This window comes from Stenella coeruleoalba (assembly GCF_951394435.1).
Source record: "Stenella coeruleoalba genome assembly, chromosome: 21".
Lineage (NCBI taxonomy): Eukaryota > Metazoa > Chordata > Mammalia > Artiodactyla > Delphinidae > Stenella > Stenella coeruleoalba.
Window position 1 is genome coordinate 6,941,045 of NC_137167.1, and position 24,739 is coordinate 6,965,783.

Here is a 24,739-nt window from a genome sequence, read left to right on the forward strand (position 1 = left end):
ACGTACCGCAACGAAGAGTAGCCCCCGCTCTCAGCAACTAGAGAAAAGCCCACACGCAGCAACAAAAACCCAACGCAGCCATAAATAAATATATTTATTTTTAAAAAACCCCAAAAAACCTAACCTCTTGAAGTGAACAGAAAAAAAACTTGGTACCATTCATTAATATGAAAAAATAAAAACACAACAGATGAATGCTCACCTGTGAAGCAGGATATCCTGGAACCTGCCCCCTAAGAGGGGCTGCTTCAGTCTGGCAGTCCTGCTGGGGATACATCCAACGAGAGACTGGGGTTGGGCTGTTGCCAGGTGAACGGTAAGTGCTTGGAACCTCTGTGGAGTAATTGGTCTGAGCATACCCGGATGTGTAATAAGCCCCTGGGTATGAGGCAGTATTTGTCCCAGGGCCAGTGGGGTATGGTGGGCCATATGCTCCATTTGTATAAGAATTCAAACTCTATAAAAAAGCAAAGTTGGGAGAAAAAAAACATGAATGAGTAGATGAGCTGAAATGCCCTCACTTCAAAAACTTTGAGAAGAAAGGAGATCAGTAACTAATGAAAATATGAACTACCTAAGCAACCGTTGAGGTATTCTTTCATATATTATAATCATATACATATATTAAACTCAGATTATCACCTTAGAGTCTTTGTCATAACAATGGGTATATTGTGATGAAGGATGAAGTGATGGCCTTTAGTGCTTCTCAGCCATTTCCATAAGTGCACCTAACAATTGCACCTAATGGCAGGGAACTTGTCCCCACAAACTGAAGAGGGTGTTCCGGGAAACCTGGGAGAATGGCGAGAGAAAGAAGAAAGTAACCATAATACAACAGAAAGAAAAAAAGACCACAGAGAAAGACCTAGCCCTGCCATTGGCTTTGTGTTTACCCTCTCTGAGCTTTAGTTTCTCCAGCAGGAAAATGGAAATCATAAACATATCTTGCAGGGTTATTGTAAAAATTAATGAGATGACATATATAAAATGCTTAGTATAGTGTCTGGCACGTAGTATGCTCAATGATTTGCAATTTTTACAATACAAATTGTTGTTAGTATTAATGTGGCAAGGTCAGGAAACGAACCCAGATCTGACTCCAAGCCCATGTGCTTTGTATTGATACCAGCCTACTCTGCTTCCCCAAATGATAACAGCAGACAGAGACAAATTCCTCATATATTGCTTACTGCAGTTTTACGTCACCTATCCAGACTATTACTGACACCCAGAATCCTCAGTTTAGTAATCCAAACAAGATTAAAGCTAAACTCTAAACGATTACCTTAGCGTTTTCTATTAATTTCTACTTTACCTTGTTAAAATGGTAAAAACAGAATCAAGTTTTCCTGGACTCATCCTTCTAAAACTAGACAATCTTTCCCATTTTAGGTAGAAGAATAAGAATCTTGTGATATTAACTAGACTTATCATGGTGATCATTTCACAGTGTATACAAATATCGAACCATTATGCTGTACATCTGAAACTAACTATATGTCAATTATACCTCAATTTAAAAAAAAAAAGAATCCTGATATCTTCTACAGTTGTTAATGACTGAAGAAAATGAAATTTAAATTTGATGCCAAATCTACCACAACAAAAAGAGGGATAGATTGAAGTGGGAAGGAGGGCATAATTCTGTGGAAAATAAATTCTTAGCCACAGTTTTATGGCAAGAGGATAAAAGACAGGCTACTATCACCACACGGCCAAAGAATTCCGTGCAGGGACGGGGTGAGGGAAAATCCAGCCAGGCATTCCTGGAGCAGCCACTGTGAGGCTAATCAAGTCTTCTGCCTACAGGCTGCTGTGCCTAACCAAACAATCCCTTATGCAACATATACAGCTGAAGACTTAAGATTAAAAAAAAAATCATGCGACTTTTTGTACTGTTATTCAAATCCTAGAAATCCTTCCTAAGGAAATTATTCAACTAGAGAAAAAATTATAGGCATGAATTTGTTCATCACAGCATGATTCACCATCACGCAGAATTATAAACAACCTAACCGTCCTGTACTGATGGAATGATTAAGTAGACTACTGGTTATTCATTGAGGAAATTTTATTCTGTCTTAAAAACTCACTGTTAGGGACTTCCCTGGTGGCGCAGTGGTTAAGAATCCGCCTGCCAATGCAGGGGACACGGGTTTGAGCCCTGGTCCAGGAAGATCCCACATGCTGCGGAGCAACTAAGCGCATGCGCCACAACTACAGAGCCTGCGCTCTAGAGCCCGCGAGCCACAACTACTGAGCCATCGTGCCACAACTACTGAAGCCCGCGTGCCTAGAGCCTGTGCTCCGCAACAAGAGAAGCCCACGCATCTTAACGAAGAGTAGCCCGCACTCACCACAACTAGAGAAAGCCTGCGCACAGCAACGAAGACCCAACGCAGCCAAAAAAATAAATAATAAAATTAATTAATTAATTTTAAAAAACTCACTGTTAGAACTGACCAGACATCTAATGATATCAAAGAATTATTTGGGGTTTTTTTCCTTTAAGTTTTAATAATGGCATTGCGGTAATATCTTTAAAACTTCCTTATACCTTAAAGATACATGCTTAAGTATTTACAAAAGACATAACATGATGTCTGGAATTTGCTTCAAAATACTCTAAGGATATATAAATGAAACATGATGGCCATGTATTGATACTTGTTGAAGCTGAGTAATGGGTACATGGGAGATTATTGCACTATTCTCGTTACTTTGGATTATGTTTGAAAATTTCCTTACTATTAAAAAAAAGTTTCTGTTATTTCACCCTATAACATGTAAAGTACATACGATAAATGAAAAGTCATATTAAAAGGCATATGTAAAATGAGTTGTCATATTAAAAGACAAATGTAAAGCTGTGTAAATATGATAGGGGAAAGGCTGAAAACAAATTTACCAAAATATGGATATATTAGGATGACAGAATTAGTGTTTTTTCTCCCTTTTATCTCCCAAGTGTTTAGTAATAAAGTTGTATTTTATAGTAAAAAAAATATGCTATTAAAAATGTCATGACAGGTTGGGCTTCCCTGGTGGCGCAGTGGTCGAGAGTCCGCCTGTCAATGCAGGAGACACGGGTTTGTGCCCCGGTCTGGGAAGATCCCACATGCCGCGGAGTGGCTGGGCCCGTGAGCCATGGCCGCTGAGCCTGCGCGTCCGGACCCTGTGCTCCGCAATGGGAGAGGCCACAACAGTGAGAGGCCCGTGTACCACAAAAAAAAAAAAAAAAAAAATGTCATGACGGGTTCGATCCCTGGTTGGGGAAGTAAGATCCAGCATGCAGTGAGGTACAGCCAAAAAAAAAAAAAAAAAAAGTCATGAAATCTCAAGTATGTCTAGAAACTGGTGGGCTGCTTGGACCATAGCTACTTCCATCTATGTCCAAGTAGACTATTTTCATGAAGGGAAACTTGTATCTAAGGATAGCAAGCTGTGAAACTTGAAACTTGTCAGCTGACATGGCAACAGAAAATCTGAAACTGAGCAACTGAAAGAAGAATTAAACAAAATCTTTGATAGTCATTGAATTTCTGTAGAAGTCTCATTCTGGATTCCAGAAGAAATCAAGAGACTGGAGCTCTTAAAACTCAAAAAATATCCCAAGTGCTGCTCTTGTTCTAGAGGTAAATGTAAATATGACTTAGCATTTAAAAGTCAAAATCATGTCACATCATATGATGTCTCACTGCAAAAGCTAAAGATTATCCAGGAGGTAACACTTCTTCCAAAAGTTGGTTTTACAATTGACGGACTGTTTATAGATGTAGAATCCAAAGAGGAGAAAACTGATCAGGTCTCTCACTCAGAAAGTAATACACTTGTTCAACGGATTCCCTTTCCATTTGATACATGAATATCAAACAGCAAACAGACCCAATCCAAGTGGGAAAAAAACCTTTTTTTCCATTAGCAAGACCACAATTCTTCCTGCTGTGCTTATCTTGAAAAACATGGAAGGCTTCACCACAAAAGTACTCCAAGACTTCACAATTATCAGCAGTCGACATCAACTTGAGTTTCTACTAATACTCATTTCTGGAATTGCCAAATCTATTATCATCCACTGGTTACTTCCTCATGCAGTATCTCTCCTTATAGAACTATTCCAATTTTTGTCTCATAGGAGCTCCAAACCACAGTACTTAATAAGCTGTATTTTACAACCCAGGTCCCCTTTAAATTAAATGAAAAGGTGTTATAGGTTCTGATGAAAGTCCTTTTGTATCATGATTTCTCAATTCATAACATTATAAGAGGACTTCAGTTTTGTTTCTTAGAGCATTTCTATTCCCAGGCACTCAGTGTTCTGTGGTGTGATCTCCCAGAACCCAAGAGAATTAGCTTCTTTATCAGAAAATCAATGTGAAAACATCCGTCTTTCATCCTTTAGATACGTGGAAAAGAAGCTTTAGAAAAACAAGTTGCATTCATGACCAAAGAGAGGATTTTAAACAAAAACACCCGACCACAATCATTACTAGAGAAGCTGTGTATTTATCATGCTTTTCCCAAGTACCCACTGGGTCAATGGATCAGAGCTACAACATGCATGGTTACAAACGATCAGCATTGGAAGAACATATGTTAGCCTTGCGGTTGCTACAGACGTTGACTAAGGATGAGCTTATGATCATAGTTCAGAACTGTTCAAAGTTTTTAAGTCTTCTGAAGAGTAGCCTGGCAGCATAGCAAAGAAAATAAAGGCGTTCTTGGCCCAGCTTCAAAGCCCTGATACAGAGGCCAAAGAGAAAGAAAATACTACTGGGGCTTCAGAAGACAGTCTTTGATGCAAATGAAGGCGTTAAAAGCAAATAAGAAGCAATCTTAGTTTGAAGAACTCAGAAAATACCACATGAATTTCATCAACAGTCTGGTGAGCCCAAATCTTCTGTCCTGAGCTGGTTTACTTCATACTGCCTAAACCTGCTCCACAGACTGTCCAACATGCTCCTCAACAAGCCTTACTATTAGCTGAAAATGAGGAAAGCTGTATTTCAAAGACTCTCCCCTGTTCCTGCGTAGCACATAGACTTTACCTGAACACAACAGGCTAATCAGCTTTGGGGACTGCTCAGGGGCCCTCCCAACATCCATCAGTTCTGAAGAAACGGATATAAATTCCACATTACCGGGGGAAAGTGCATGAAATTACGCACTCCCGGTCTATAAGAGAAGACTGATCATGTGGCAAAGCTAACATGAGGCGGCAGATAGAAGGCAAAGGAGTGAAACCATTCAATTTTTAAAAAAGGAAACCGGTCATATCTACATACCACTGCAGGAGTCTGTTTTGGTCAGAAGATAAATGTATAATCCCCATGTGATGCTTCACCAGAAAATACACGTGTGCTAATCCCATACAAGCATATGTATAGATACCTTTGGGTTTAGCATCCAACAATTTTTTTTTTTTTTTTTTTTGCGGTACGCGGGCCTCTCACTATTGTGGCCTCTCCCGTTGCAGAGCACAGGCTCCGGATGCGCAGGTTCAGCGGCCATGGCTCACGGGCCCAGCTGCTCCGCGGCATGTGGGATCTTCCCGGACCGGGGCACGAACCCGTGTCCCCTGCATCGGCAGGCGGACTCTCAACCACTGCGCCACCAGGGAAGCCCAGAATCCAACAATTTTTGTATCTAAAAGCTCTCTCAGATTATTGCTGTTGCTTTCAAAAAGTCATCCCTAAATTAAAAGTGAATCTTTCTTGAATATATGTAATATACACATATAATAAATGCCTTTATCTAAGGGGGGGAAATGTCACCTCCAAAAATAATCTTTTTTAAAAAAAATATGTTGACTCCCTTTTTTTTTTGGCTGTGTTAGGTCTTCGTTGCTGCATGTGGCTTTTTTCTAGTTGAGGCAAGCAGGGGCTACTCTTCATTGTAGGGCGCGGGCTTCTCATTGCGGTGGCTTCTGTTGTTGCAGAGCATGGGCTCTAGGAGCGTGGGCTTCAGTAGTTGTGGCGCATGGGCTCAGTAGTTGTGGCTCACGGGCTTAGTTGCTCTGCAGCATGTGGGATCTTCCCAGACCAGGGCTCGAACCCGTGTCCCTGCATTGGCAGACGGATTCTTAACCACTGCGCCACCAGGGAAGTCCCCAAAAATAATCTTTATCAATAGGAACAACTGATGAAATCAGACAAATTAACATTGCTGAGAAAAACTGTGACTCATGACTTTGGGTTCTGTCTTCCTCTTACATTAACTGTAAAAGTAATGCCTGCTACTCTCCAAATTGATCTATATGCAATCTCAATGAAAATCCCAGCTGCCTTTTGTGCTGAAATTGAAAAGTTCATTTCCTCGTTGGCAACCACTGTGAAAAGTAATTTGGCTATATTAAATAAATATGTACGTATCCAAACCCACCAATTCCATACACGAGGGAAATGCTCGTCTCATATGTTGTACAACAGAAAAGAGAAAAACAATGTTGAGTTAAAGAAAAGCAAATTGCAGGAGAATGCTAGTATGAAACCACTCATATCAAGTTTAAAATCATGTTAAATAATACTATAAAAATGCATATACAAGTAGTAAAAGCATAAAAACACATATGAGACAATTAATATAACTTTAAGAAATGGAAAGAAGTGTTATATGGGGCTTCAACTGTATTTATTTTACTTCTTTTTAAAAATCTGAAACTTAAAAACTGACAAAGCTAGGAGCTAGATAAAAAAAGATGTACATATTTTCTGTACTCTTTCAGAATGCTTGAAATATTTTAAATTTAATATTTGTCATAAGAGTCAAAAATTTTAACAGCAAAAGCAAAGGCAACAAAACAAAAGCAAAATTAAAAAGTGGGATTACATCAAACTAAAAAGCTTCTACACAGCAAAGGAAACCATCAACGAAAGGAAAGGCAGGGCTTCCCTGGTGGCGCAATGGTTAAGAATCCACCTGACAATGCAGGGGACACGGGTTCGAGCCCTGGTCCGGGAAGATCCCACATGCCACAGAGCAACTAAGCCCGTGCGCCACAACTACCGAGCCTGTGCTCTAGAGCCCGTGAGCCACAACTACTGAGCCCACGCGCCTAGAGAAGCCACCGCAATGAAAAGCCTGCACACCTCAATGAAGAGTAGCCCACACACTGCAACGAAGAGTAGCCCTCGCTCACCGCAAGTAGAGAAAGTCCGCAGCCAACAACGAAGACCCAACGCAGCCAAAAAAAAAAAAAATTTATTAAATAAGTAAATTTAAAAAGTAAAAAAAAAAGAGGGCTTCCCTGGTGGCGCAGTGGTTGAGAGTCCGCCTGCCGATGCATGGGACACGGGTTCGTGCCCCGGTCCGGGAAGATCCCACATGCCGTGGAGCAGGCCCGTGAGCCATGGCCGCTGAGCCTGTGCGTCCGGAGCCTGTGCTCCACAGCGGGAGAGGCCACAACAGTGAGAGGCCCGTGTACCGCAAAAAAATAAATAAATAAATAAATAAACAAATAAATAAATAAAAGAAAGAAAGGCAACCTACTGAATGGAAGAAAATACTTGCAAATCATATATCTGATAAGGTAAGGAGTTAATATATAAAGAACTCATACAACTCAATAGCAAAAAATCAAACAATCTGATTTAAAAAATGGGCAGCGGATCTGAATAGACATTTTTCCAAAGACATACAAGATGGCCAACGGGTACATGAAAAGGTGCTCAACATCACTAATCATCAGGAAGTGCAAATCAAAACCACAATGACATACGACCTCACACCAGTTAGAATGGCTATTCTCAAAAAGACAAGAAATAAGTATTGGATGAGAATGTTGAGAAAAGGAAACCCTTGTGTACTGTTGATAGGAATGGAAACTGGTACAGCTACTGTGAAAAACAGTATGGAGGTGCCTCAAAAAATTAAAAACAGAATTACCATATGATCCAGCAATTCCACTTCTGGGAATATATTCACGGGAAACAAAAACACTAACTCGAAAAGATATCTGCACCCCATGTTCACTGCGGCACTATTTTACAACAGCCAAGACATGGAAACATCCTAAGTGTCCATCACTGGATGAATGGATGAAGATAATGTGATATACACACACACACACACACACACACACACACACACACACACACACACACACACACACACAATGGAGTATTATCCAACCATAAAAGAGAAGGAAATCTTGCCATTGGGACAACATGGATGGACCTTGAGGGCATTATGCTAAATGAAATGTCAGACACAGACAAATACCATAAGATCTCATTTATATGTGGAATCTAAAAAAAACAAAAAAAGCCAACTCATAGATACAGAAAACAGACTGGTGGTTGCCAGAGGTGGAGCAGTGGGCTGGGGTGCAGGAACGGGTAAAGGGGGTCAAAAGGTACAAATTTCCAGCTATAAAATAAGTAAATCATAGGATGTAATGTACAGCCTGGTAACTATAGTTAACATATTGTACTGTAATATTTGAAAATTACTAAGAGAGTATATCTTAAAAGTTTTCATCACAAGAAAACAAAACTTTGTAACTGTATGGTGACAGATGTTAACTAGACTTCTGTGGCGATCATTTTGGAAAGTATACAAATATTGAACCTTTACACTGTACACCTGAAACTAATATAGTTATATGTCAATTATAGCTCCATAAAAGGTCAAATTTTTAGAAATAAGTACATTTTGCGTTTGTTGTTTCCAGGTCCTGAGAAATAATCTATCATGCATCAAGCTGCCTTTGCTATAGGTAGCATCTGCCTAGATATTTCCTTATCTCTGAGCTAAAAACATTAAAATGATTAAGATAGAGTGCATTATATAACACACACCCTCACTATGAAATCTCCACAGGTTCTGAAAATAAATCGATTCATTAAGAAAAAATTCAGAAAGTCTGTCAATTTTAGACCCTACCTGGCCTTGCATTTCCGGTCTTACAGGATATGTACTTGGGTAAGGAGCCCGAGGTCGGGCAGGAGAATTCCAATAGTTGGAATTGTAGCTAGGATATGGTGGCTGCTCCTAGGACAAAAAGGAAAATAGATTCACTTTTACTAACATCCTTACATCATTCTGAAAAGTTGATAGAGGCAGGTATAAGTATCGAAAAAAAATAGGCAATAGACAAAAAGCAATGGAACCCCACTCTAAAATCAGTCATTATTAAAACTGATGCAGATACATGCTCAATCACTTGCCCTAGAACAAAGCAAATATTGACTATTCTTGTGCATAATGCCAATTATAACAAATGATATATCTACTATGTCAAGTTAATTAGCAAAACCAGAGACATTCAATTCCTTTCTCTCTCTCCAATCACTAAGCCATCACTAACTAATTTAATTAGTGCAGCACAATTGTAGTTCTTTGCCAGTGTTAAGAAGAGTAGTATAATATTTACCTATCTCAACAACTTTGAAACTTGAAGTAATATTTTAATACTAAACTTTACTTAAAATGCATACACCTTCAATACTCAACTTCTTTGCCTGGCCACACCCTAGTTTTTTCATATTCCTCTACTTTCTGCTATGGCTAAGGTTTCTGCTGGCAGCCCACAGCTAACTCGGAATCAGGAATTACGTAGAATAATTAGCACTCCAAGGAGAAAATCTAGCTACGGCATTAATCTCTACAGCTTTCACTTCACCTCAAAAAGTTAGTGTCATCATTTTCAATAAGCCAATACACTCTGACAAGAAACTAGATCAACTCAAAACTTTTCAGGCTGTTTTAATATATACATTTGTCATCCCATAAGTTGAGTTATTTTGCTCTGAGCTTTATAGTTTAATTTTAAGCTTAAAGAGGATCTTCAAATCTTCAAATATGGTTTCACAAAGAAATTCACTGGCAGTTGTAGTCTCTGAGAATTTAATTATCACCATCTGAGCTTAACTGCACTACTTACCAGTTTCATAATACTTTGTTTTCAAAGCATGCAATTATTCCACATGACATTATACAAGCTGGGCAAGTAACATCTCCCTTACATAATACAGCAACTAGAGCAATATAGAAACGAGCAACTTCAGATCCTAACAACCAAATTTCTCAATCAGGCAAATTCCCCTGACTAATCCCCCCGCTTCCCCCCGTTAAGTGGTATTTGACTAATTAATTGATTTCTCTCTACCAAGAATTTGAATCTTAATTAAAGAGGTGAAAAGACCAGAGTTGAAGCTGACTCACTCCAGCAGTGGTGAACTAACACCTAAATCCCCAGAACTTCCTTGGTTTCTGTCCTTTTCTACTGATCCTCCGAAGTACCCCACACATTTTTACTACCTCTCCACCCACCCTGTCCTCACTCCTTCCTTACTCAGCTTCTCAACACCTTAAATCCCTTACCACTCTTTCCCTCGGATGTTCTCACCTGCAAAAACCTAACCCAGTTTAAACCCAATTATCCACTGGTTCCACATCTGTACTTCACCTAAATATCGGTGCAGAGAAACACAAGCTCTCTGGTTTCACACAAGCAGACACTCAGCACTGCCTAGCAACTACACCACACTTCCTCAGTATGTTCATCCCACTCACACAACAACTATTTCACCTTCTTGTCCCCTCAAATCTCCAGTATCCTCTTATCCTACCCCCTCATTTTTCAACTGATAACTTTATCTCATGTTATACTTAATATGAATCGAATTGGAGGAACAGGTATAAATTCACATATTTTTAAAATGTAATTTAAACTTGTATGCAAAACAAACAAATATGGCTAAGTGACAGCATGCCAGTTTTAAACAAAGGATTTAGGAATTAATGCAAATTCTAGGAACCCATTTGCACTCCTGCCCTCCACCGTGGGCTAGCATATCCCATGTAGGAGCTGTCATTTCAGCCTGAGTCCCAGAACAAAACACGTGAACAAACTTGAACCCAACCCAGAACCTGGAGATGAGCCCCTGCAGCGACATCACAGAATAAAAGCAAGAAATAAATATTCATTGTTGTAAGCCGCGACTCTTGGAGTTGTGTTTTACTACAGGAAAAATCAACTGATGAGATAACTAAACATCAAATTGGTAACATAACCATATGGAAAAAAGAATTATTTCTAATGACTTTTGCATCATCTTACTTTGACTGTACACACTTAGTGGAATATATTCTAAAGACCAGATGAACTGCAAAGAAACCTAAACTGCATCCACTAGGGAACTGTTAGTCATAACATTGATATTATTATTTGTATTAACAGCTTTATTGAGATATAATTCACTACCATACAATTCGCTCATTTAAAATTGTTGAAGTCAATGATTTTTAGTATATCCATAGAGATATGTGTGATCATCACCACAACCAGTTTTAGAACATTTCAAAACCTGAAAAAGAAACACTGTTCCCTTTAGCTACACCCTCCTATCTGCCATTCCCACAGCACTACACCACCACTAATCTACTTTCCATCTCCATAGATTTGCCTACTCAGGGTATTTCATATAAATGGAATCATATAATATGTGATATCTGGTAACTGGCTTCTTTCACTTAGCATGTTTTTGAGGTTCAGCTATGTTGTAGCATGTATCAGAGCTTCATTCCTTTTTGTAGCCAAAAAATATTCCATTGTATACAGATATCACATTTTGCTTATCCATTCTGGGCATTTGGATTGTTGCCACTTTTTGGCTATTATGAATAATGATGCTATAAACATTCACGAATAACATTTTATGTGGACATATGTTTTCAGTTCTCTTGGCTATATACCTAGAAGCGGAATTGCTGGGTCATACAGTTAACTCTAACAATTTTAAAAACTGGCATTTGTTTTCCAAAGAAGCTGCACCATTTTATATTCCCATCAGCTAAGTATAAGGGTTCTAATTTCTCCATCTCCTCACCAATACCTGTTTTTTCCTGTGGTTTTGCTTGTTTTTATAGTCATCCTAGTGTGTGTGAAGTCATATCTCACTGTGATTTTTATCTGCAGTTCCCTGAGGACCAGTGATGTTGAGCATTTCTTCATGTGCTCATTGGCCATTTGCACACCTTCTTTAGAGAACTGTCTATTCAGATGTTTTGCCCATTTTTAAATTGGGTTGTTTATATTTTTGTTGTTCAGTCTTAAGGGCTCTTTATATATTCTAGATACAAGTCCCTTTTCTGATATCTGATTTGCAAGCATTTTCTTCCTTTTCATTTTCTTGATCGTGTCCCTTGAATTATAAAAGTTCTTAATTTTGACGAAGTCCAATTTGTCTATTTTTTATTCTGTTGGTTGTGCTTTTGGCGTCTTATCTAGGAAACCATTGCCAAATCCAAAGAAATGAAGATTTATCCCTATGTTTTCTTCTAAGAGTTTTATAGTTTTAGTTCTTACATTTAGGTCTATGACCTATTTTGAGTTAATTTTTTAAATATTATTTATTTTTTGGCTGCATCGGGTCTTAGCTGCGGCACGTGAGATCTTTCCCTGTGGTACACCGGCTCCTCGTTGTGGCGCATGGGCTTCTCTCTTGTTGTGGCGCACAGACTCCTCTCTAGTTGTGGGCTCCAGAGTGCATGGGCTCTGTAGTTGTGGCACTCGGGCTCTTTAGTTGTGGCACGCAGGCTCAGCTGCCCCACAGCATGTTGGATCTTAGTTCCCTGACCAGGGATCAAACTGGCGTCCACTGCATTGCAAGATGGATTCTTAACAACTGGACCACCAGGGAAGTCCCTTGAGTTAATTTTTACATATGGTGTAAGGGTCCAACTTTATTCTTTGTATGTGGCTATCCAGTTGTCATGGTACCATATGTTGTGCCATAGACTTTTCCCTCCATTGAATGGTCTTAGCATCCTTGTTAAAAACCAATTGATGGGCTTCCCTGGTGGTGCAGTGGTTAAGAATCTGCCTGCCAATGCAGGAGACACGGGTTTGAGCCCTGGTCCGGGAAGATCCCACATGCCATGGAGCAACTAAGCCTGTGTGCCACAACTACTGAGCCTGTGGTCTAGAGCCCGTGAGCCACAACAACTGAAGCCCATATGCCTAGAGCCTGTGCTCCGCAACAAGAGAAACCACTGCAATAAGAAGCCCGCGCACCGCAACGACGAGTAGCCCCCCACGCACCACAACTAGAGAAAGCCCACGCACAGCAACAAAGACCCAATGCAGCCAAAAATAAATATAAGTAAAATAAATAAATTTTTAAAAAATCAGCTGACCATAGACACTCTCAATTCTATTCCATGTAGACATATAGGTTATGTATGCCTTTTAATTTTTTTCTTGCCCGGTTGCCCTTGCTAGAACCTTCAGTGTAATACTGAATAGAAGTGGCAAGAGCAGATGTCCTTGTCTTGTTCCTGATCTTAAGGGAAAGCATCCAGTCTTTCATCATTAAATATGAGGTTGGCTGTGGGTGTTTCACAGATGTCTTTTATCAGGTTGAGGAAATTTCCTTGAATTCCTAGAGTGTTTTTATCATGAAAACGTTTTGGATTTTGCCAAATGCTTTTTCCACATCTATTGAGGTAATCATAGGGGTTTTGTTTTTTATTTGAATGATATGGTGTATTACATTAATTGATTTTCAGATATTAAACCAACCGTGCATTCCTGGAATAAATCCTATTAGGTCATGGTACATAATTCTTTTTATACATTGCTGGATTCAGTTCACTAGGGTTTTTTTGCGGATTTTTGCACATCCATATTCATAAAAGATATTGGTCTGTATTTTCTTTTCTTGTGATGTCTTTGCCTAGTTTTCCTCTCAGGGTAATAATGGCTTCACAGAATGAGTTTAGAAGTATTCTCTCCTCTTCTGTTTTTTTAGAAGAGTTTGTGAAGAATAGGTGTCAGTTCTTTAAATATTTGATAGATCCATTCAGATTTCCTATTTCTTCTTGAGTTAGTTTTGGTAGTTTGTATCTTTCTAGGAATTGTCCACTTCATCTAAGGTACCTAATTTACTGGCATACAATTAGTCATAATATTCCATTATAATCTTTTTTTATTTCTGTAAGATCAGTAGTAATGTCCCCTCTTTCATTTCTGATTCTAGTAATCTGAGTCTTCTCTCTTTTTTTTCTGGTTCAATCTAGCTAAAGGTTGATCAATTTTGTTGATCTTTTCAAAGAACCAGCCTTTAGTTGAAATGATTTCATCTATGGTTTTTCTATTCTCTATTAACTCATTTCCACTCTTATTTTCATTATTTTCTTCCTCCTGCTTGCTTTAGGTTTGGTTGGCTCATTTTTTCCAGTGTCTTGAGATGGAAGATTAGGTTCTTGATTTGAGATCATTCTTCTTTCTTAATACTGGCACTTATGACTATAAATTTCCCTCTAAGCACTACTACTTTAGCTGCATCTCGTAAGTTTTGGTAATGTTATGTCTTCATTTTCGTTCATCTCAAAGTATTTTTTTATTTCCCTTTTGATTTATTCCTCGACTTGCTGGTTTTTTTAGGACTGTTTTATTTAATTTTGACATATTTATGAGTTGCCCAAAGTTTTTCGGCTATTAACTTCTAATTTCATTACATTATAGTTGGAGAACATACTCTGTATATTTCTATCCTTTTATATTTATTAATATTTGTTTTATGGCTAGTATATGGTTTATCTTGCAGAATGTTCCATGTGTACTTGAGAAGAATGTATATTCTGTTGATGAATGGAGTGTTCTATAGATGTCTGGTAGGTCTAGTTGGTTTACGGTGTTGTGTACATCTTCTATTTCCTTGTTGATCTTATGTCCAGTTGTTCCATCCATTACTGAAAGTGAGGTACTGAAGTCTCTATTATTATTGAATTGTCTATTTCTCCTTTTATTTCAGTAAGCTTTTCCTTTGTGTATTTTGTTGTTAGGTACATATATATTTATAATTGTTATATCTTGCTGATGGACTGACCTTTTCATCATGTTCCTCTTTATCCCTAGTAATATATATATATATATTTTTTTTTTTTTTTTTTGCTGTACATGGGCCTCTCACTGTTGTGGCCTCTCCCGTTGCGGAGCACAGGCTCCGGACGTGCAGGCTCAGCGGCCATGGCTCACGGGCCCAGCCGCTCCGCGGCATGTGGGATCTTCCCGGACCGGGACACGAACCCGTGTCCCCTGCATCGGCAGGCGGACTCTCAACCACTGCGCCACCAGGGAAGCCCCCAGTAATATTTTTTGTTTTAAAGTTTATTTTGTCTGATATTAGCATAGCCACTCCAGCTTTCCTATAGCTACAGTTTGCATATTTTTCCATCTTTTTACTTTCAAGCCATTTGTGTCTTTAAATCTGAAGTATGTCTCCTGTAGACAGCTGAGAAGGAAAAACCTCCTACTCCTACTTTTCTCCTTTATCCTCACACTGTTACCACACTCAGAACACTTCTGATACCAGATGTGGGGGCGGTTTCCCCCACACCAAGCAATTCTGCAACACCAGCTGGGTGTTCCACAATTCAACTTAATTCTGACACTTTCTATCTGGAGATAGCACCAGATTCCACCGGTTAGGGGCTCAGTCCCATGAGACTACCCACCCCTTACTTCAGATGCCAATTGCAAGTAGTAGGTCCCCAGGTTACCCACAAATTATGTCTGACTCGGCTACAGATTGGAGGTTCCCATGATCTCCTCCCTCTTGGATTTATTTGCTAGTACAGCTCAAAGACCTCAGGGAAATACTTACTTAAGTTTACCAATTTATTAAACGATATGATAAAGGATACAGATGAACAGGCAGATGAATAGATACATAGGGCAAGGTCTGGGAGGGTCCTGAGCACAAGAGCTTCTGTCCCTTTGGAGTTAGCTGTGTCACCCTCCCAATATGTGAATGTGTTCACCAACCTGGAAGCTCTCTGAACCCCATACTATTGGGATTTTTATGGAGGCTTCCTCATGTAGGCATGATCAACCCCTCTCCAGTCTCTAAAGAATGGGGAATGAGGCTGAAAATTCCAAGCTTCTAATCATGAGTTGGTCTTTCTGGTGACCAGCCCTATCCAGGAGCCATCCATGAAAACACCGAGAGTTGCCTCATTAGTATAAAAGACACTCCTGTCACCCAGGAAACTCCAGTGGATATAGGAGCCCTGTGTCAGGAACCAGGTTCAGACACCAAATACTAGAACAAAAGATGTTCCTAGTGCTCTTATGACTTAGGAATTTACAAGGGTTTCAGGAGCTCTACGCCAGGAACCTGGGGCAGAGACCAATATATATATATATTTTCCCATTATCTCACACTGCATATAGTTGCGTCTTCTTTTTTTCAATCCAGTCTGACAGTCTCTGTCTTTGATTGGATTGTTTAATCTATTCACACTTGATGTTATTATTGATATAGTTGGATTTACATCTGCCATTTTATTTTTCTGTTTTCTATATCTCATGTTTGGTTTTGTTCCTCTATTCTTCCTTTACTGCTTCTGCATTAAGTGAATATTTTCTAATGCAGCTTTTTAATTTCTTTAATGAGTATATATAAATATATGTATTACATAGATGTATATATATGTCGATCTTTCCTCGACCACACCTAGCTGTTAAAGCTCCACAAATTTCCAGCTAATTTCTTTACTGTTTACTTGGGACATAAATTGCTCTACAAACTGATCCAATCAAATCTGGGCTCCTTGGAAGGGACACCTCCCAAAGTCAGTGTTTGAGATGTGTTCCGACCCCAGAGGGCCCCTCCCAGCGATCTCTTTCCCTAGTTCTCTCCAGCAAACTGGCTGGCCTGCAGCCCAGTCTGTATCTGCAGTGAACCTACTGATCTCCCAAATGCCTTTCACGACACCCTCCACAGTTTTTGAGAACATCCTTTGGCTTCAGCTTCTCCATATTCTGATGCAAATAAAGTCAGTTCCTTTGGGAAAAGATTAGGAGCTACCGGTTTTACAGCCTGCGTCTGCCTCCAGATAAAATGTCTGAGCTACACTCTGCAGTTGGGCTGGGGACAATGGTGTGCTTCTCTGAGAGACACCCCTGCTTTAAAAGCTGAGCATCTGGGGGGAAAGGGCAGTAGCCTCAGACCTTCCCAGCTTGCCTTACAAGCCAGGGTAAGGGTGAGCAGAGCCCCAGTGTTCTCAGCAGTGCCCTACCCAAGGTAAAGCCTCCATTCCACAGGTAGGGACAGGGCATGGGTGGGATCCACCACTATTGGCCACACTTGCCCAGAACGTGGCCTCTGCAATAGTAGCTGGGGGCAAGATAAGCAATGTCGATGTGCTGCCCACCCAGGAGGACTGGGACCTGGGGAGCGAAGAAACTTTGTTTTATTTGCCGCTCCAGGCTAATGGAGTTTCTCTCTCACTGAGCTGGGGGTTGGGGGGTGGGAGAGGTGGAGGATGGCACAGAATCTCACTGTTCTTACCGAGTTCGAGTAAATTTTCTAAAATAAATTTTTCCTCATTTGCTAAATTCCTTAAGACCATTTCTAGAGACTTTAATTTGGTTGTTTTTAAAAAATATTTTTCACCAGTTTCACTGAGGACTGGGCCCACAGAGCTCCTCATGCTGTCATGCCAGAGCTGCAACCTGGCATTATTTTGAACTTATTTTATATATTATTGTAGGATTGTACAAGTATTTGTAATTACCTTAATATTGTTAGGAACCAAAATTTTCCATACAAAAGTAATAAATACAATCTAAGAAGTAAAAATAATCTATGACATTAAATTTGAATTAACACAAATATGAACTTATTTATTTTTCTATTTTAAAATATTAATACTTATTCACAACATTGTAAATCAACTTCACTCCAACAAAATTTTTTTTTAAATACTTATTTTATATAACTCTGTCCATTGAAAAGGTTTAGAAGCAATGACAACACAACAGCAATCAGTATACCTAGCACCCAAATGTAACTTCTGTACCAGTTATTAAGCTACCGGCCCTCAGCTCCAAACACAGCATTCTGTAACTGGCTCTGAGATGCAGGACCAGGAGTCCGCAAACATTTCTCTTTGCCACTTGCTTACTATTTGGTTCTGCCAATAGGGGGCACTAGGTTAGAGGAGGGGAGAATGGACTTGCTCCCGCCTGTTTGCTCGCCTGCTTCCCATTCCTGCCAGTGCCAGCCCAGCAAAGCCCCTCAACCTGGGGGCAGCGTCAGTCAGCAGAGTCTGCAGACTCCTGGTTTCCCGAGAACTCCCTCACAGGTACCAGCACCAGCTCGGCAGTGTCTCCTCGGTGCCAGCTATACCACGCCATTCTTCCAACTTTCCAGGTTCTCACACCCCCAACCTCTTCTCTTTATTCCCCAGCCGCAGGAATTGAGGCTGTTTCCTGCAGTAACTATCTTCTGTGTTACATTTTCTCTTTTTAGCTTTTCAGATCTCCAATACCCACTTAACTAATTTCCTAAATCAAATTCTCTCTTTTCAAAGAACTAGTGTAGGTTCTGTTTTCCTGCCTGGATCCTGACAAATATAGCTTCTAAATAAAATTCTCCAATTAAAAAACAAAACAAAACAAAAACAAGGTTTCTTAAAAGAATGGCTGATTATAACATCTGGGCCAGACTATACAATAAGCCTGGCATATCTTGTACCAGAAATCAAAGAAGCTGTCAAAAATCAATGGGTCATGTCAAAAGGACTTAGAAGCCAAGAAGAGGGGGCTCCAATTGGCATCATATGGGATCATTTAAGCAATAAAAGAATGACAGCAACTGATTGAGACACATTCAAAATACTTAATATATGTATGTATACACATAAATACATATATGTTATGCAAATGAGTTCATAAAATACTTTAAAAAACAGTAAGAAACACAGTTCTCTTTCTGTAATTTTAATGGGGTTTAGAGGTGAATAAAAATTAAATCTTCCATCTTATCCTAGGAGTCCTTTTTTTTTTTTTTTTTTTTACGGTACGCGGGCCTCTCACTGTTGTGGTCTCTCCTGCTGCGGAGCACAGGCTCCGGACGCGCAGGCTCAGCGGCCATGGCTCGCGGGCCCAGCCGCTCCACGGCATGTGGGATCTTCCCGGACCGGGGCACGAACCCACGTCCCCTGCATCGGCAGGCGGACTCTCAACCACTGCGCCACCAGGGAAGCCCTAGGAGTGTCCTTTTTTTAAAAGATGGATAAATATTTATACCTTGATTGTGGTACTGGTTACATAACCATATGCGTTTGTCAAAACTCACAGAACTACACCTTAAAAATGGTAAAATTAACAATATGTAAATATATCATAATTTTTATATGAAAAAAAGAATGTCCTCAATGAAGCAGTAAAAATTATTAATTTTATTAAGTCTTAATTAAAAAGACTGCCTTTGCTTTTTTTTTTCCCCTTTTGGACAAAATGGAACAAATCTAAAAATATCCCCAGTAACAATCAAAGTCTGCAGCTCAAGGCCCTTTTAACATGACACTAATTCTATGAAATAGCGTTTGGTTTCACAGGAAGCTGGCTGAAGTTGACAGCTGTTCTATAGACCAAATTGCCAATTTTATCATGTGCCAAAGTCTCTCCAAACATTTTATGTGCTGTCTGAAACTAGACAAAGGTGATGATGTAAACTAAACAAATATGATAAAAGGTTTTCACAAGTGGGAATAATGTGAATTAAAGTTTTTATGACAAAGGAAATGTGATTAAAATTATGCAAGAACATAATAAATTTATTTACTTTCTTCTCTTTTGAGAAGAAATACCTATATCTCAGGTGAAGGCTGGAGTCAACACCTTTCATGTTTATCATAGAACTATCTAGTCCCATTTATGAAGTGGATGTATGGTTTACAAAGTCACTTGCCACCATGCCTCCAAAAAATAACCCCAGCCCAAGCAAATCTAACAGTAGAGGAATGTCAGTAGTGCTGGTACTACCAAATATCCATTTACAAGTTTGTTTATATGTTTTGTAAGAATTAGACAAAAAAAATTATTAGAAAAATACATGACAAATTATTTTTATAGCGATATATTCCAAAATCACTAAAAAACACGTTACGCTCCTGTACTGTCCATCATCACAAATTTCTCAGCTTTAACCTCATTTGGGTCTCTTCCGTGCTTCCCTACAGTGCCTCCTTTCCCCCAGCACCTGCTTCAACATTTACCATATCAAGCTCCCAGTGTATCCCATCCCACTTCCTTTACCCTCAGATGACCTAGCCTCCTTCTTCATCAACAAGGACATCAAGAGCCAGGAACTCCTCCAATGCCCCTCTCCTACAACTCAAAGCTTCCTTTCTCCCCCTCTCGCTGTGGAAGGGGTTTCTCAGCTCTTCCTCACTTCTTAATCCACTTCTCCCCAAGCCATATTCCATCCTTTTGTTAGTATCTTTTTTCTCAATCTACTAGCTTACTCTCATCAATTAAGTCTATCTGGTCTATTGTGTCATTCAAAGATTGTGTTTCCTTATTTATTTTCTGTATGGATGATCTATTGGTGTTAAGTGGGGTGTTAAAGTCCCCCACTATTATTTTGTTACTGTTGATTTCTGCTTACAAACATCCTCAAGCCACCTCATCCTAAAAATTCTTCCCTCAATCCTTGTTCCCAGGCAAGTGACCACCTTCTCATTTACTAACAGTTTACACCACTTCTATTGCCATCCAAACCCCCCATTCATTACTTAAATACTGTTTTAAACTCCCACCACTAAAATCAATGATACCTCTTTAATTGCCAATCCAACTTCTTCTCTCCGGTCCTCATATCACTCACCTGCAAAATAACTGTGGCCTCGCTTGGTCTGTATCACATGACGTTCTGATTTTCCTTCTATCCAAGTATTCTCGCTCAGTGTCTTCTGGGTCCTCTCTCTCTCTCACCCATCCTAGATCTCAAAGCTCTCCAATGGCAGCATAATCTGGTTCGGTAATTCACGTATGCTTCCATTTGATGACTCTCAAATCACTGTCTCCAAGCCCTGTCTCCCTCCTGAGCCCCACATCTATTGTTTTGTTCCCAGACAACAACTCCTCAACACCACAGACTCTAAAATTGGACATCAAAAAACCACAAAACAAAAACAGAAAATCACAGATGTCTCTCTAATCAATCACATACATTGCATCAAGAGCTTGGCTCTCAGTAACCACCGTCACTAACTGGCTTTCAGCAGAAATGAAATAAAGGCAGTACATAAACACTTGGCAAGTCTTTGTATTTTTTTTTAAGCTCCTCTATTAACCAATCACTAGTTCTTTTGGTACAAAACTAAACCAGGGCTTCGCTGGTGGCGCAGTGGTTAAGAATCCGCCTGTCAATGCAGGAGACACGGGTTCGAGCCCTGCTCCAGGAAGATCCTACATGCTGCGGAGCAGCTAAGCCCTTGCGCCACAACTACTGAGCCTGTGCTCTAGAGCCCGTGAGCCACAACTACTGAGCCCACGTGCCACAACTACTGAAGCCCACGTGCCTAGAGCCCGTACTCCGCAACAAGAGAAGCCACCGCAATGAGAAGCTTGTGCACCGCAACGAAGAGTAGCCACCGCTCACCACAACTAGAGAAAGCCCGCGTGCAGCAACAAACACCCAACGCAGCCAAAAATAAAATAAATAAATAAATAAATAAATTTATATATATAAAAAACTAAACCATACATATCTTCCCATAAAAACCTGTTCCTCTTCTTTGTCATTCCTATGAAATCTTTAATCCTATGAAATACTAAAAATTCAGAATTACCTTCTGTTTCTCCTGCAACCCTCACTTGCAGTTGATACACACCTTTGAAAATTTTTTGAGGGACTTCTCTGGTGGCGCAGTGGGTAAGACTCTGCACTCGCAATTCAGGGGGCCAGGGTTCAATCTCTGGTCAGGGAACTAGATCCCACATGCATGCTGCAACTAAGAGTTCGCATGCCACAACTAAGGAGCTCACATGCTGCAACTAAGGAGCTGGCGAGCTGCAACTAAGGAGCCCACCTGCCACAACCAAGACCTGGTGCAGCCAAATAAATTTAAAAAAAAAAAGAAAAAAGAAAATGTCTTTCGAATCTATGTAACTTGGTTTTTTAAAATATGTTTTTCAATTATTTTTATTTATTTATTTATTTATTTATTTTTGGCTGTGTTTGGTCTTCGCTGCTGCACACAGGCTTTCTCTAGTTGCAGCGAGCGGTGGCTACTTTTCGTTGTGGTGCCCAGGCTTCTCATTGCAGTGGCTTCTCTTGTTGCAGAGCATGGGCTCTAGGCACGTGGGCTCAGTAGTTGCGGTGTACAGGCTTAGTTGCTCTGCGGCATGTGGGATCTTCCCGGACCCGGGATCAAACCCGTGTCCCCTGCATTGGCAGGTGGATTCCTAACCACTGCACCACCAGGGAAGTCCCCTATGTAACTTGTTTTGAAACACATCCAAAAAATAAGATAGATACATGTGATAAACATAATAAGTGCTAACCATAGAATCTAGGTGGTGGATATATTGGTTTTCACATACAATTTCAACTTTTCTAGATGTTTGAGAATTTTTATAATAAAATGTTGAAAATAAACCTGTCTACATTCAGGCATTGTTGAAACACATGCCCTTTTTGTTTCTTTTCTGACCTAATTGGGAGCCTAACTAAGCTGTCTCCCCAAACCCTCCCACTGTAGCTGTCCTCCAAGATGGCTCCCAAAGACCCCTGCCTCCTACATTCACATGCATGTGAAGTGGCCTCCCACACTGTACTGGGGCTGGTCTCCACGACCAGTAGTATACGGCAGAAGTGATGGTGGATCACTTCCCAGCTTAGGTTAGAAGAGACTGCAGCTTCCAGCTTGCATCTCAGCACTCTCTCAGATGACTCGTTCTGGGGGAACACGTAAATCCCCCAGGGATCTGGTTAAAATGCACATTCTGATTCGGCAGGTCTGGGGCAGAGCCTGAGATACAGCATTTCCAACAAGCTCCTAGGTGATGCGTATGCTGCTAGTGTAGGAATCAAACTGCAATGCTGCAAGTATAGCTAACAAGGTAAGAAAAGAAAGAACACAGGGAGAGGTTCTCCGTTTTTTCCCCTGCAATATTTAAATAGGTTAATATAAAGTCAAGCCTTTGTAGTGGTTCAGTGCAACATCATCTCAATACATTCAATTCTGCCGAGCAATGCTTCTCAAACATGAACGTGCATATGAATCACCTAAGGATCTCATTAAACTGCAGCAGCAGTAAGACTGGAGCAGGAGAGATTTTGCATTTCTAACAAACCCCCAAGTGACACTGAAGCTTCTGGTCCACGGCCCACACTTTTTAAGGAGTAAGGTTTTATTTTTTTTTTTTAATATTTATTTATTTGGATGTGCCAGGTCTTAGTTGCAGCACGTGGGATCTTTTAGTTGCAGCACATGGGATCTAGTTCCCTGACCAGGGATTGAACCCAGGTCCCTGCATTGGGAGCGTGGAGTCTTAGCCCTGGACCACCAGGGAGTTCCAAGAGTAAGGTTTTAAAAGGCTGCTATACCTTTTTTTTTAAGTCTGACATGTTTTATTATATAAATATGTAAAATTTACATGGCAAAAACCACAATAAAGTCAAAAGATAACGAATTTAGAAAAAAAATTTGCAACACGTGTGACAACATGTTTATCTTTTTTATTAGTTTCCTATTGCTGCATAAGAAATTATCATCCAGGGACTTCCCTGGTGGTCCAGTGGCTAAGACTCTGCGCTCCCAATGCAGGGGGCCGGATTTCGATCCCTTGTCAGGGAACGAGATCCCCCATGCCGCAACTAAAGATCCCACGTGCTGCAACTAAAACCCGATGCAGCCAAATAAATAAATATTTAAAATGTAAAAAAACCTATCATCCAACACTTTTCAAGTTTCAGAAACGTCACCCTGAAAGACAGACTCTTGAAATGGTTTACAAATGCCCATTACACATTCCAGCTTTAAGCCCAATCCCTCCAGCACCATCACCCACCCTGTGTCCACACCTGTACTCAACCAATACCTGACAACTCCCTGCACAATGTTAAGATCTTAACTTCTCTAACCTTAACCTGAAAACACACTTTTGTTTTGATGACATAGCAAGCCCGGACAGTCGTCAGTTCAGCAGTCCTTCCCCTTTCCCTTCAAGTGAGCCTCGGTCTAGTTTGCCTACCTATACGCTAAGCATTTCATCTTTCTACTCTGTCATGGGGCTGAAGTCCCACGGCTACTTATTCCACATTTAGACAGAAATTATGGACCTTTCTTCACAATTAACCTCTCACTACATGTTTTTACTCATACAATTTTTAAAGATATACCATAAAACCCACCTTTTAAAGTGTACAATTCAATGGTCTTTAGTATATTCAGAGTTGTGCAATCATCATCATCACTAATTCCAGAATATTTTCATCTTCCCCAAAGGAAACCCCATACCTTTTATCTATCTTCCCCAATGTCCCCAGGCCCCCAGCCCCTGGCAATGACAAATCTTTGTCTCTACAGATTTGCCTATTCTGGACATTTCATATAAATGGAATCATACAATATTTGGCCTTTGTGACTGTCTTCGTTCATGTAGCATATTTTCAAGGTGCATCCATTTGTAGAATGTCTCAGTACTTCATTCCCTTCTATGGCTAAACAATTTCATTGTATGAATATACCATATTTTATCAGTTCTTCAGTTGATGAGCATTTGGGATATTTCCCTTTTTGGCTATGATGAATAACGCTGCTATGGACATGCGTGTGCAAGTTTTCATGTGGACGTGTTTTCAGTTCTCTTGGGTGTATACCTGGGAGCAGACTTGCTGAGTAATATCCTAGCAGTATGCTTAACGTTTTGAGCAACTGCCAAAACCATTGAACCATTTTACATTCCCACCAGCAATGTTTAGAAATTTCA

At 40.0% G+C, this 24,739-nt stretch overlaps 1 protein-coding gene across 3 annotated transcripts in view; it reads right to left on the minus strand.

Annotated features, from left to right (window-relative positions):
- The window catches only part of BAG4 (BAG cochaperone 4), a 34,656-nt gene that overhangs the window by 8,801 nt on the left and 1,116 nt on the right, over positions 1 to 24,739 (minus strand). For 2 of the 3 annotated variants that reach the window (XR_013825504.1, XM_079909204.1), the window contains exons 2-3: positions 8,887 to 8,994; positions 203 to 457 (exon numbers count right to left, since the gene is read on the minus strand). Coding sequence is in view for 2 of the 3 variants with exons in the window: in XM_079909204.1 (XP_079765330.1) it covers positions 203 to 457; positions 8,887 to 8,994 (363 nt within the window). In the remaining variant the exon portion in view is untranslated. The remainder of the gene's footprint in view (positions 1 to 202; positions 458 to 8,886; positions 8,995 to 24,739) is intronic. The other variant, XM_079909205.1, reaches the window with a different exon arrangement.